The sequence below is a fragment of the Brachyistius frenatus genome, unplaced genomic scaffold (genome assembly GCF_029030835.1).
Source record: "Brachyistius frenatus isolate BFR_SWC_R1_liver_20210118 unplaced genomic scaffold, ASM2903083v1 Contig_265, whole genome shotgun sequence".
Classification (NCBI taxonomy): Eukaryota; Metazoa; Chordata; class Actinopteri; family Embiotocidae; genus Brachyistius; species Brachyistius frenatus.
Window position 1 is genome coordinate 308,679 of NW_027210864.1, and position 15,292 is coordinate 323,970.

General features: G+C 44.5%; 1 protein-coding gene across 1 annotated transcript; it reads right to left on the reverse strand.

Annotated features, from left to right (window-relative positions):
- Nucleotides 1-1,438: 1,438 nt before the first annotated feature.
- Nucleotides 1,439-14,044, reverse strand: arcn1b (archain 1b). The gene is made up of 10 exons (XM_069721460.1): nucleotides 13,867-14,044; nucleotides 11,836-12,099; nucleotides 8,816-8,995; nucleotides 8,206-8,411; nucleotides 7,938-8,099; nucleotides 6,928-7,093; nucleotides 5,635-5,782; nucleotides 5,013-5,121; nucleotides 4,236-4,440; nucleotides 1,439-3,321 (listed from the first exon to the last, which is right to left on the reverse strand). The coding sequence occupies exons 1-10, from the start codon at nucleotides 13,867-13,869 to the stop codon at nucleotides 3,232-3,234; spliced, it is 1,533 nt and encodes a 510-aa protein (XP_069577561.1). The 5' UTR covers nucleotides 13,870-14,044; the 3' UTR covers nucleotides 1,439-3,231.
- Nucleotides 14,045-15,292: the final 1,248 nt, after the last annotated feature.

Here is a 15,292-nt window from a genome sequence, read left to right on the forward strand (position 1 = left end):
ATCTGCATAGAGATATAGAGCTGTATGTCATCTGCATAGAGATATAGAGCTGTATGTCATCTGCATAGAGATATAGAGCTGTATGTCATCTGCATAGAGATATAGAGCTGTATGTCATCTGCATAGAGATATAGAGCTGTATGTCATCTGCATAGAGATATAGAGCTGTATGTCATCTGCATAGAGATATAGAGCTGTATGTCATCTGCATAGAGATATAGAGCTGTGTCATCATAGCGATGGAAATAGATGCCATATCTGTGGTCAATAGAATTTAAATGGCGACGTGTACCAGAGGACAAGAATTGGGCCCAGGATGGAGGCTTGGAGCAAACAACATGAAATGTTTTCAAATCCAAACTAATCTACTTATGTACATAAATGCTCACAGTAATGTAGAGATGTGGTAATGTAGAGTTAAACAAATATTTCAGACCACTGCTTTACATTCAATTTGATGGCTTGAGAGGCCTGATTTTAAAAAGGTGAATACAAGATGGTTCAGGATTTTTTTTTTAACCCTAACCCTGTCAAAATATTATCATGAGAAGTAAAAAAATGTGACCGTTGCGACTTCAGAAATGAAAAAGGACCGGTGTTCACATGCTACCGGAAACCCTTCCATGAATTTTTGGTAAATATATTCACGGACCCGAGTATGAATCCTATTGGTTTTGATGATCCTTGTTTTCATCTGGCATCAATATGAAATCAAAATGTGCTTGTTTAGCAAATGCTAGCATGAAAAAGATGAACAGGACAAACACGGTAAACATCAGGAAGTTAGCACTCTTAGTATTTTAGTTTGAATTTTGTTCAAAATTCACTTACGTTGAAATGATTTAAATTTAAACTAAAACACTGGGATAAAGCGCTCACAGCTCCTCGACATACTGCATGTGATAAAAAGGATGCAAGCAGATGTTGCTCCGCTTCAAAAAGGAGTTTGAAATCTGAAAAGGTTGGGGAAAACCACCGGCACAGTAAGGAACAGACATGAGTCACGCATGTAGAAACTGAACCCGCGGTCCACGGCTCCGTGTTTAGTCTGGCTCCTGTGACCCTCACGGATGATGCTAATGAATGAGGTCTTGTGTGACCGGAAAGGCTGACTCATTCCTGGGGGCTTAAAGGTGACCGTGGTTAGTCATCACACGAGACACAACAAAATGAAACCAGTCAAATTTCAATTGAGACCGAGGTAATGTAGATATCAGAAAATGTGTGTTTTGAGAAGGCACATGTCCTTCCTGACACCAACGGTGCTGACCAGACTAAATAAATCTACACCAACATGGAGCCACATTCTTTCCCTGCCCACAGCCAGAGGAAAACTCTAACCGCCACGGCTTCTTGCATTATTTACGATTACCGACAGGATACGATTCCTGTTGCTTAATTAAGACAAGCCAATTAACACAAACACCCCAAGTCAGACTTACATTTTCAATAATACACTTTATTCCATTAAAGATTCTTTTTTTTTCTAATTGTACACTGGAATGTTAAGATTCCCCTTTCAGCAATTTAGTCAAAAATGCTCAATCTTTGTCATTTTCAATCCAACATCCACACAACCACTGCTAAATTGAAATTTGGGGAGTACAAATGAAAAAAACAAAAAACAAAAAAAAACAAACATGAAAGACAAATGTTATATTTTGAGTAATGTTGATGCGCTGTGATGAATGTAAGTAAAGGATGACTGGGTGGATGAAAGGCAGAGTTTACTGCGAGGGCTGCTTCCCTTGGATGTGAGGGCAGTGGGTGGAACATCAGTTCTCTGATCCCTGCTCTGGATGTGTGACTGAGTGGATGCCAACACACAAGCACTCCCATCTCAGAGCTGATACCTGCGGTGGGTTTGTTTGATTAGGGGGGCTTAGATGTCGAGTCTGGGCCTCCTTCAAACGATTTTTTAATTTTTTAACTCTGATATCTGAGGGATGATCACTGAAACATGGCATCTCTTTTGTTTTTGACAAAGCAAAAGGAGTGGTTGTAATGGTGTTACCCCAAAAAAAAAAAAAAAAAAAAAAAGATTCAGATGCAACAAGTCAAATGTATTTACTGGCAGGTAACTTTGCCCTGCAGCTGAGAACTCCTTACAGTCCTGCTCTTCACTGTCAAAGTTCAACATCCAGATTAGTGGTAAACAATGACAAATTATACAGCAAACAGTAAAAAACAACAAGTTCAAAATAAAAAGGACAATTTTGCTGATGATAACTGCAGACAGTACACACAATATACTGAGCACGGAGCCACATTATGTTGTCCTTCAGCAAAGAGCCGCCGACAACAGAAACTGGCACAAAAAAAAAAAAAAAAAAAATATCAAAGCGTTCCCAAGAAAGAAACAAAATAAAAATAATAATCATTTGAAGTGAGATATCAATAGAGCAAATCACAAGAGTTTAACGATTAAAGGTGACAGGCGTTATAATGATTGAGACGGCTACAATTCTGCAGTTATTACGTGCGAGACAAATCTGAAAAAAAAAATAAAACAAGAACCCCATTCGACAATCGACGGACCATTTGCAATGTGAGTGATGACGGGTCGTGGAGGACGCAGGACTCTGAGGGTGGGAGGGAGGGACGGAGGGAGGGAGGGAGGGTGGTGAGGCGGGGGGGGGGGGGGGGATACTAAATTACCAGCGCTCTCTGGTGGAGACGGATACAGTGGTGTCAGGTCCCTGCTGCTCCTCCTCTCTTACCTCCCCGGCAGGGTTTCACCCGAGACGGACGCCGAGAGAGCGCCGCCGGCCCTCCTGCACCCCCCCCCTCCCCCCCACCTCCCCCCGGTCATCCTCTACTCAGTCTGAAGTCCTCTTTACAGTTCTGCTCAGCGAACACAACAGCATCAGTGTAGTTTTCTTTGCGTTTGTGGGCGTGTGTGTGTGTGTGTGTGTGTGTGTGTGTGTGTGTGTGTGTGTGTGTGTGTGTGTGTGTGTGTGTTGGTTTTTTTCCCGGTTCAATTAACTCTATATATAGATGATCCTCTCTCATACAAACATATAAATACACCACCGCTGCTCTGCTCCACCACAGGAAGAGGCTTCGCCAGAGGTGCTGACGTAGTCCTGTCGATCTCCAGAATGATATACCGGGTGGGCAGGCAAGAAATCTGCAAACTTTCTCTGTAGCATAGATTTGGACTTTTTTTTGTTGTTGTTGGTGATTTTTTTTGTTTGATTTTGTTGGGTTTTTTTTTTCTTCGAAATATGTTTACAGGATTTCGTATTTGTCAACAACGAAGGAGGTTTCTGAAGAGAATCTAACGGAGCCGTCGCCGTCCACGTGAGTCGCTTTGGTAACCTGGGAAGGACAAAAAAACAAAACAAAAAACAAGGGTTTCATTAACAGCACATATCTTGTTTCTCATGTGACAGATTGCTGAGCAGGAGCTGCACTCCGTATGGTCTTGAAATCAGCCCGTTGAAGTCCTCTGGAGAGAGAAAATGTCTCTTCCTGTTGCTTTTTACCGTCTCGATTTAAGTGCTACATAAACAAAGTTATTCATCGGGGAGGACTCCCGTTTGAATGGAACTACACTGTCGGACATTCAGTGTTCGTAGAAGAAAATCTTCTGGTCCTTTAGACTGAAGCAAGCAGGAGGCTTTAACGGAAAACTTCTGCAGACAGAAACCTTTTTAAAATCGTAGTCCGGTGAGTTCGGATCGTACTTCCATACGCTCGTCATAAATATGAGCACGACTGTAACATTCAGAGTACTTTCACATGGCGTGATTTACTTCCATCTGCTGGAAGGCAACGCTTTTTAAAAAGGTTACAAATTTAGTTACAAGCCTTCAGATATCCGCCGTGTCAAAAGTTCCTGCTGCGACACATTAAAAATCTGCCACACAAACAAGATGCTTTCATGGCGCAGGACCGACAGGAAATGACGCGTGTTTATCGCAGCGATAAAGTTGATCTGCAACACAAACAGCCTCGTTTCACATCTTAAAGCTGACGTGACCGTAGACGTCCAATAGAACAGGACGGAGATCATCTTGGGTGTTTTGGAAACAGAACGGCACCACAGAGATAGTCGGAGTGTAAACGGCTGCAGCGAGCCGGCGGGTCGATGGGCGAGAACCTTCTCCGCGCTACAGCGACCGCTTCGCAAATTTCGGATCTTCTGCTAGACGGAAAACACGCGGTCTCTACTTTGCGTCCCCCCCCACCCCTCCCGCCGAAACCCACAGACGCTCCCGTCGCCGACCCACCTGGATGTCGCAGTAGTTGCGCTTGGACACAAAGGACACATTGATAGGGAAGAAGTCGTTGGGCTGCCCGGCGATGCTGAACTCCAGGCTGCCCGTCTTGTTGTTGGCGTCGATGACAGGTAGGCACCACTCCAGCAGGTTCCGCCTGCTGTCGTGTTTGTACTCTCCGTCCAGGTCCCCGATCACAGGAGCTCCCACACCGGACCTGAGGAGGAGGAGGAGGAGGAGGAGGAGGAGCACCGACACCGTTAGCAAACACACCTTTCTGCTCCACATATCTGGAACAAACTCCCAGAAAGCTGCTTCAAATCGAGATGGAAGACTTTTCTGTTTGCTGCCTTTCACTGAACCAGATTCAAGGATGTTGATCAATTTCCTGCATTTCACTCCTGTGTTTTATTTCTTAAACTGCACTGCAGCTTGTATTCTATATATATATATATATATTTTTTAGCTTGTTTAATGTTTTAATGACTGTTTTTAATGATTCAATCAATGTTCTTAATTATTTTCAAAATTTCCTTTGGCCTTATGTTTTGATGCTTTTACACTTTGAAGTGCCTCGTTGTTAAAATGTGCTCTTCAAACAAACCCGCCTCGCCTTTCGCTGCTCCGCGTCGATAAGATGAGGACACGCTTCAAACACACTTTGTGTTTATTGTGAATTTATGTGATCGCGGTTTCCTACAACAGTGTTCAGACCGATATGTTGAGGGGGACGACAACCTAACCGGTGTTTGAAGTCTAAACGAGGTGCAGGAGCAGAGGTATACTCACGGTACGGGGATGCTGATGACCACGTCGTTGAGCTCCAGGCTCTCCTCCTGCAGCTCGTACTCGATGTTGACGTCGCAGCCGGTGCCGCTCTCTGAAGGCCAGCAGTTTACTGTGAAACAGAATCCAGGTGAGAAAGCGTCCTGTGGGACTCCAACGCTCCGTTACCGAGGTTTCAACGCCTCCTACCGACGACAGCCCGGGACAACAATCGAACGGTAGAATAAAGCTAAAGTTGTCCACGTCAATCTCAGACCTCAAGTCTCCCCTCATCCGGTGAAACCCAGCAGAGCAATCGCATCAATTCATCTCCTCGTTGATTTACACAACATTCATTAACAATTCTTTTGTCGATCAAACAATCATAATTTTTAAGCAACAAAGTCGAACTTTGCTGGTTCCAGCTTCTTGAAACTCAAAACCGAAAGTTGGGACGCAAAAAAAAAACAAAACACGTTCACTTTCTTTTATTTGGACATTTAACAGTCCCAAAATTAAAAAAAAATTAAAAAATGAATGAACTGATTGAGAAAATTATCACTGACTAATCGATAATGAACACAGTCCTTCAGTAAAACTCGGCATCACATCAAAGCACGTAGGAGCTGCATGCACGAGGACGTACTGGTTAGCGGTATGAGGGACTCGTCCGTGGTCTGTAGTCTCCACTTCAGGACGCCCACGTCGTTGTTGAGGGGGAAAGACTTCTCGGTGTTCTTCAGGCCGATCACCGACTCGGCTGTGAACAACTTCTTGTCCACGTTGGGATGTGTCTGCGAAGAAAAGGACGGGAAGACACACGTTAATAACATTATTAATAGCTCGTGAAAACGTTTTGTTGATGGGGTTGTTGGACCGGCCTGCAGGTCCAGTCAAGCCGAGTTCAGACAAATAGGAAGTTCAGACAATATAGGAAGTTCAGACATATAGGAGGTTCAGACATATAGGAAGTTCATCCGTGCGGCGTGTTCAGCTCTCGTGTTTTTCAGGGAATCTATCGTCCTGTGTGGCGTCATAACTGGGCGGAACATCCTTTGAAAAGAAATTTCGCCATCTTCCGAGGCGTTTGCTCTTTTTCTTCATGCGTTTAAGGCCACAGTGCTGAAAGACTTGTTCTTAGTGCCCCTACGACCTGATTTGTGTATCAAGCGAGGAGGAGAGTCGTCAGGTTTGTCGGTAAAACTCTTTACGGATACTTTTACAGAGCTTCTGAGGAGCTTCAGTGTCGTGATGATTGGACGTGTTTGGCTTTGCTCTCCAGTGAAATCCTCCATTTCTGTTGATTAGTTTAGTTTAGCGAGAGGTTGGTGGGGCAGGTGCAGCGGAGAGCGCCCTCTGCTGGACCTCAACACAAACTACTCTAAGTGCTCTTGCTCTGAAGTCCAACAGGGAGTTACAGGATGAGTTTTAGTTTGTTTCAACAGAATAAAAAGTTTGTACAGTAGCCCAGAAGGGACAAACCCAACTCTGGCTGGAGAGAGGACCTTTCTGGAGTTTCACAGCCACCGTAGATTCTCCGACATGTCCGGAAGGGGACGGTGAGGCGAGGGGTTGTTCATCTGGCTCGTACTCTGCAGCCTCACCACTGGATGCCGCTAAATGCTACAAACGGCTCCTTTAACGTCACTAAGTAGAGCAGAATGAAACTCGTAGTGGTCGGCACCAGTTCACCGCTCTGAGAACCTTCTTCTCTGCACTCCTGTTTAAACACCAGTCCGTCTCACCACGAAGACAAACACGGAGAAGACTGCCGCCTCTCGATTAGAACGGACACCTCGCTTATGATGTTTATTCTTTCTCCCGGATCCTCACCGCCGGGGTTGCCATGGCAACAGCAGACGACAGGTCCGCTAAACCTAACGAGGAGCGGCCCGGAAGGAGGAAGGCCGCGGTGGTTCGCGTGTGCGCTCGCACTCACCTGCAGCTGCAAGCCTTTGTTGTCGTTGTTGATGATGACGAGGCGGATGCGGCCGTTTTTGTCGTCGGTGACTCGCAGCGTCACCATGCCGAGCAGCTCCATGTTCTGGAGGCCGCCGTCGCGGCCGCAGGTCAGCGAGATCTTCTCCTCCACGCGCAGATGGACGCTGGAGAGGAAGCACATACGCGCACGCACACACTTCAGAACGGGAATCGACGCGCGAAAGTGTCCACGGCGAGTTGAGGCGAGGCCGCCGGGAGATTTTACAGACAGCTGCAACTCTCAATTTCGGACACGACTCGTTTTCCATCAAACCGCGACGTCGTTCTAATCAAAGAGAAAACATGAACATCGTCGCGATTCCGTTCACTTCATTTCTCGCTGCGCCGTGATCAGCTCGGCTCGAGTGGAATTCCGTTTTCACTTCATTTTCAAACAAGTGTGAAAAACAAGTGTGTAAAATGTGTGTACACATCTAAGTGAAGATCAACCCACACAAGTATGAATTTTGAGTCCGTCTTTACACGTACATGTGATTGGACAGAAACAAGCCAATCACAAAGCAAAGTCAGACTGTCCAATCAGGGGGTAGGGGGTGATGACTGACCCTAAGTTGAGCTTCCACATTAGAAAAGATGTTGAAAATAAATGTATATGGAACAGCTGTTGCAGTAATAACATTATAAAAACAAAGCTTTGTTTAATTTGAGCTTAAAAGCATTTCTTTCTGCCCCGTTTCAAACTCCTACAAGAGGCTGCATGTAAAGACTGAAAATATCTGAAAAAATTCATCTTCAACATATATTTTACTCAAAGCCTGAATGAGCCACAGTGTCAGCAGCCTGAACCCTGCGGCGTCGCCTCGGACCTCTTACTATATAAAAGGTTCACACAAATCCAGGTACCGTCGCATGTATCACACGACCTTCGGTGGAAACGAGCACCGGCTGCTGATCAAACGGTTGATGTCGGAGGAATCGACACGAATAGCGAGCACGATGAGCGTGTACCTCTCCACGTTGACCGGTGGCGGCAGAGCTTTGGATACGTCGGAGCCTCTCTTCCCGGTGCTGGGCATGATGGTTTCACCCTCGGACTTCAGCTTGTCGACAAAGTTGTCCACCTCTTTCCCTTTAGCGCCCAGTTTCAGAGCCTTACTGGGTCCAGTTGGTCTGCATGAGGAAAGAAAACAACAACAACAACAACACACGATGCTTCACCAGTTTATCAAAAAAAAGTACAGAGTGCAATGCGTGGTGTGTTCCTCGGGACACGTACCTGACTGCAGCTGGTGTGATCTTGGGTTTCTCGGGCTCAACGATGGTGTCTGTGATGATGGACCCCGAGGACACGCTGGTCATGCCGGCGCTGCCGAAACCGCCGAAGGCCGGCACCTTCTTCCCGGAGCGCTCGGCGTCCCTCCGGGCCTGCTGGAGCTCCTTGGCCTTCCTCCTCATCTCTGCCTTGGCCTCTCTTTCCTGAGTCTGTGGATTCACGGCGCAGAGTTTAACAAGGCGGCACGTGGACTTTAAGCGTCTGCCGTGCGGTCGTGTCTCCACCCGCGCGGTTTAATACACTTCGTGCACCCTGTAACTGAACACATCCTCCAAACACGGAATAAATCTGTTGCTTAACGTTCTCGCTTTACTGTACTTCTGTCTTCCTCCTGTATTTCACTGTTACGTCCTTTTCTTCCTCTGGTGTCTGTACGATCTGCCCAGTGGGACTTTACATAACGTCGCTTTTTATTTTTCCAAATGTTCTCCAACACACACTTTCGGTTTCTTTTCCACTATTTCCTTATTTTGTTTTCTGCCGCGACGAAACCATTTCCGCCCGGCGAGCGCTACGCTTTGGTTTGACCCGGTGAAGCCGGAGCAGATCTCACCTCTCTGACGGCACGGAACACTTTCTCCTCGTGGGAGTCCATCTCTGTGAAGGTGCGGATCTGAGCCAGGTTGACGTTCTCTCTGTAGCCGAGCGCCACGATCTCATCGAAGGCGAAGATCAGGTCGAAGCAGTGCTCGGATATTTCGCTCTCCTCCAGCACGCGGCAGTATTCGGGGATCTGGAACGGTAGGAAGGACGAGTTAATATCAGACGACCAGGACCGGAGCAAACATGACTGCTGCCCGCGGTGGCTGAGAAACGTGAGGAATCGACGCGTTGATTCGCTCGGCTTTATGAACGAGGTTTATTACCTCCGCTGAGAAGGTTATGTTTTCAGTGTGGCTTGTTTGTTTCCTTGTTTCTCAGCTGGATAACTGAAAAAACAACAACAACAACAAAAAAACCTACCAGTCTGGTTATCAGGAAACTTGGCGAAAGGGTGCAGCGCGGGCCGAAGGATGTGAAGCACGGGACGGGTTCACCAGTTATGTTTCACTTTCACTAACATTGTGAGACGATTCCGGCAATATCATGACTACATATCTCAGTCCACATTCAGGAGGACCAGTAATCCTCTGGATCATCTACCTGCTCAAACAAGCAGTAGTTATGGAGCACTTGGGCAACATGATGAACCAGAGCCAATACGATACCACAACTGTAATAATAGATCAATTATAACAAACATCTGTTCTCTTAACTGAAGGCGGATTTTAAAATACACATGCAACTAACATATACTCTCGCACATATCGAGCTGTGAATTGCATTTGATAAACTATACTGGAAATATTAAGGTAAAGAAAACATTCAAATGTACTCTTCACAAGATGAAGCAACAATATTGACTGGAAACATTGTTTCAAACTGCATCCTAAAGTTTCCGCTTGTGGACTTCAAATCACGTCTCATTCTGATCTTTTATTTCTTTTCAATATGTAAAATTATATTTCACTTGAATCAATTCCGTTTTTGGGGTTTTCACATATATGTTAAGCATAAGAAATATTTTCAGTACATAAATGCACAGCTGAGATGTGAGGCTTCAGCTTGACATTAACTTATTTTGACGTCATTCTGTTAGTTGCAGAAACATTTGCATCAATAAAACGGTGTCAGTTTTCAGATTTGCATATCATAGAAGAGTGGACTATTGGCCCTGGTGCAGCTCTGTGCTCGCTGCTTTCCAGATTATTTTGGAGGTGTGAATGCACCATTCACTTATTCATGAAAAGCTGTTGGCTTTCTGCAATAAAAATACATGTAATAATGATCCTTTAACAAGTCATCCCATTCACTGCATACCATAAGGCTATTTAATGTAACAAGGTTCAGTTAATATGGCCAAAAATTCCAATTTCACTGTTACTGTCAATTCTTTTTTCAACATAAATTTCAGGAAAGATTTCATACTTTTCACCCAAAACTAGTGTGACATGTGCTACAGCAAGAGAGAACCACTAAGAGGTCCATTATCCTTTTACACATTACAACACTGTCAAGAAAAACACATTGACGGAGCTCTTCAAAACTGATATTGAAAATTGGGTTATCCATTTGTCTGATGCTGGACTTTGCACAACCAAACTACATCCACGTGCTTATTTGTAGCAGGTGATACTGCCCTCAAATAATACAACAATATTTCAGGGGTAATTCTGTGTGATCACGTTACAACTTCAAGAAAATACATATTAAATAAACGTGACAGTTTGCCTTGAAGTGTTCAGTGCAAATGACGGTGGTTCGTGTCTTTTGGATCGTTTTGGAACCAACTCCTCCATCAGGAAGCCGCTATCTATCGGCCACGCTGGTGCTGCTCTGTTAAAGTTCAGCATGTAACATGCGGCATGCCGTCAAGAGGCACAACGGTGACGACGTCATTGCATCAACAAGTTGAAACATTATCGTGATATGAATATGGTTTTTAAAAATCATATTGCAAATTGTGCAGATTTCATTGTAAACAATACAATGTGATATAGCTATGATGGCAATAAGACCGTCTTACTTCAGTCTTATTTTGAATTGTTCCTGACTGACGCTGCCATGAGTCAAGTTGTATTTGATGGCCAAAGCTTCCACAGGCAGGCGTCTTTAGGGAAACCGTGACAGCTTACGTTGCCGTCGAGATTCCAGGGAACCATTTCTCACTAAAAGCGCTGCTGTTGATTGCGAGACAGCAAAAGAAACGATCTCTATTGTGATCTTTCGTTCCCTTTCAGAAAAGAAAAGTGAGTCACCAGATAAAGGTCCACCTTCATCCCATTTCACCGCCTGTGTTCCCCCTACAATGTGTTTATTAAAAGGTAAAGTGAGTTTTAGTCAAATACAAACTATACATCAATTTATTTTCTGCCTACTTGTGTCATCAACAAAAAGCAAATAAACTAAAATGAAAAAACCCCAAAATCAAGAAGGGTTCTTAAATTAATGACACCAAGCAGAAAATACAACCGAGGAAAGCAGCGCAGAACGTATCACCGCTACACGACTGAAACACGTTCAGTCTGCCGACTAATTTACGTTTTTAATGAACCCAGAGATGAAACGTTTAGTTAACATTCCTAAATGAATTTTTTTGTTCCCACACAAGATATGCTTCTGTTTCGTCACAATGTCCCACCCATCATTTAATGTAACAGAGAGATTAGGAGTAGAACATCTTTTCCCTGTTTTAACTGGCAAGAATTACAAAGACAGCACAAGTGTCATGTTATAAGCTACATCAGGAATTAAAGACTGGTGGGAAGAATAATTACTATAAATAGTTTTAAGCACCGTGGATGTGGCACTAACATGTGGCGATTTCTTCAGGGTACGTTTGATTAATCCAAAACGGAGACGTCACAAATCTGGCAACTCGTTTGTCTAAAGAATGTCGTAAACCTACAGATTGCTCAACGCGAGGCGGGCCAACGTGACGATGTTGACTCTCCGTCTCGCTGAAGACCGACGCCGTCTATTTAAACAGATGTTGCGTGGCGTCTTTAACTGAGGCTGCCCAGGTTTCCTTACCACGCGGGAGAAGAGTCTGAGTGTCTCCAGGTCCTCCAGGATGTTGCTGTTCTTGGTGGTGATGAGGACCATGTAGAGCTTCTCCAGCGGCTGGTACACGTAGCGAACGCTGTCTGTTTCCACGAAGGTGTGCTGCTTGCCCGTGTTCATCAGTTTAGGGAACGCGGCCAGGAGACCCTCGATTCGCGTTCGGGTCATTTCCACGAACTGCCGCGAGACGATGGCCTTGCCGGCCTTGGTGCACACCGCCGCTGCCAACAGCACCTGAGGGCGACGAGGAAAACGGGAACGTTAAGAGAGCCGACAGACCTTCACCGGTACGACGTCTAATGCGCTCCTAGATTCCCTGAGTGTGCACGTATTGCTGAAAGTGGTTTGTTTAAAAGAATTTCAGCAGCACATTGGGCTGTCACTTACTTCTTTCACTAGGTCTGTCAATTATTTAAAAACAAAAATCACATGATCGCAAATAGTTTAGTTCGTACAAAAACAGCTGGATGAAATTATCAGAATTTTCAGATCTCACTATTTCCACATCGCCGTCCCCCGGTTGATGTTTCATGCTCTTTTCATGGCTTTTGTTTTCTCCCCTTCCTGGCGCATGGAAATGAGCGCCACCAGGTGTTTATTTTAAAGTGCTTAATCCCTGACATTTCAACAGCATTTTGATGAGAATCTAGAGATTAAATTCATGGATTTAGTGGCAAAGTCAAACACCGCAGCACTGCTGCAAGTACATTTTAGTTTTAAACCAAAAGAAAAGAATAGATCAATAACTTGGAGGTGATTAATTGGATTTACAGAAGAAAAAAAAAAGGTGGCGGTCAACACTGCGATTAGTATGTTCCAATGTTTGGTGCCAATAAATAACTCCTCTTCTTCTGAATGCGTTTTATTCAAATATCAATAGTGCCGTAAATTACACAGACAGATTCACAACTCTTTGTGAGACCATTTGTCGTCAATCGTCTCCGGGAGTGCAGATTTGAACAAGTTTAACATCAGATTATTCAACGTGGTCTTAAACTTGTGTGACACTGAATTGAAGGCCTTGAGTAAATCTTGACACAGCCTCGCTTGTCCAGCAAGCATGTCGCTTTATATTACTGTCTCACAAGGCTCAAAGCAGCCTGTTGACTCTTGGTGCAAGAAGACAGGAGGAGCAGCTGGCTGCCAAACGGCGAAAGAAATGGAAATCATTGCGACAGCAGAGATGATGATGATGATGATGTTGTTGTGCCGAATTTGTCAAACGTGAGAGGCGATTCGGACGAGCTCGTGTTTTTGTTCACGGTGTGAACTTGTGTTTGTCAAGAAGCAAAACCAAGTTTAAATCCGCAATAATTTGGCCGGTGTTTGGTGAGACGACCTCAGCCCGGGAGAGACGGCGGCATACACCGGGAATAAACGTGTCCGACGGCAGATCAGTAACTCACAGACGTGAGTTAGGCTGGAAATGAGCAGTATGATCAAATAAAGACATTATTTGACTGTGTTGAATGAATGAAGGAAGTTGATCTGCTCCACGTTAACAAACCAGACACGAGACAACCAGCTGGGTTTGACGTAAACAGGCAGAAGCAGCTGTGAACGACGCCGTGTTCAAACCACAGTGTTCATCCAACATGTTCACGGTTTGTTCATCCAACATGTTCACGGTTTGTTCATCCAACATGTTCACGGTTTGCTGGATGTTTGTTGACTGACAGCATTAGCATTAGCTACCGACGGCTAGCGCTAGCTTTGCAGAGCTGGTTAACGTCAGCCATGTCTGCCCACTCCGGACGGAGCGCTCCTCCACCCAGATCAGACTCTCTGGCACGAAACGACAATTCAGTTGCTCGTTTTTTTGACACCGAACCGACCGAACAACGCGGTCAGCTCCTCCTGGTTCCTCCGAGCTCCGGAGAGGAGACGCGAGCTCGCTGCTCCGAGCCGGAGCTGCCTGGCCGAGTGAGCTGGTGTTGTGATAATCACGAGGCCCGGTAATAAAGCACCAAAAGAACCCGCCTTCTCCCGACTGTCACTCACCATTTTGGTCTCTCTGCGGGACGACGGTCTTCAGTTTGTCGTGTTATCTCGCTTTGGGGGTTTTCTATTCACTTCAGGAGGAGCGAGGAGCGAATATACAGCTGACTTCCAAGTTGTGTGATTGTTAGCTGGTCAGCGTCAATATGGCAGCAGAGAGCCACGTCTCCACCGGAAGAGAGCACCGAGCACCGGAAGAGAGCACCGGAAGAGAGCACCGAGCACCGGAAGAGAGCACCGGATCGGCGCGCCGCGGGGACCGATGACGTGTTGGCCCTGTTGCATAAACACGTTACCTACCGGCAGCACCTCCCCGGACCTCTCTCCGTCTGACTGGCACCATTGATTCTTCCTACACGGAACATTTAATAACGCATTTCTAAAAAACTATAAACAACAACAACAACAACAACAACTCCACAGGTACACAGACCTGAACGGGCTGGAAGGACAAAACCCATAAAATGCCCAATCCCTCTTAAATTTAAAGAATTACATTTCAAAACTTGTAATGAAATTCATCCCTCAAAGTAATTAATTAAAACAATATTTAAATGTATGCAGCATGAAGAAACAACCGAACGCCTCTTTTACACTTTGTGAAACCAAATCCAAAAATGATGAAGATCCCTGCATGATTGGTTCAAATCCAAATCCGTGAATATAGATTTCTTCTCCTTTGAATGTATAACTTGACTTGACTTTGAAGGACAAACAAATATAATTTCTTGTTAACAACATAATAATCATAACCAAATATTATATACATAAATGTCGATTTTGCTAAATTCTCTTACTCCAAAGCAAATGTAGAAGAAAAGTTAAGCAAACCCACAAAGTTAGTTGCACTTCGGTCTGAATATGATTTGTTGTACTGTTTGTTTGTTTTTTTACTTTGGTATTGCATTTTAGGAAGTGTGACTGTAAGGCAGCTGATACTCGGCTGACATGTAAAGACACCAGACTGTCATTGTTCTGTACAGGGTTTTTTTGTATGTTGTAAATAAAGTTAAAAAAAAAATTGTTATTATAACCATTATAATATAGACATTATAACCAATTACTGAAACTTTAATGCTCATCATCAAAATAAAGTTGATCACAATCAGGCAATCTGAGAAGACACTAAAATATGAAAATATCTTCCAGTAAATTAGCCTCATACAACGTGTTTTGTATTACTCAATATACTAATGATGTTATACAGCTGTGATGTGACCTCTAATATTTATCTGCTGTCCCTGGATATTTAACTTATAGTTGTTCAGACTGGCTCCACTGGCAGCTGCTAACAGTAGCATGCTGCTTACACACTGATGCTTCAGTATTAATAATGTAATTATGTCTGTCAAAGGGACCAAACCAAGACTTACTTTTACACTTGAACTACATTTTGCCTCTGATACTTCCATACTTTTACCTAAGTAGG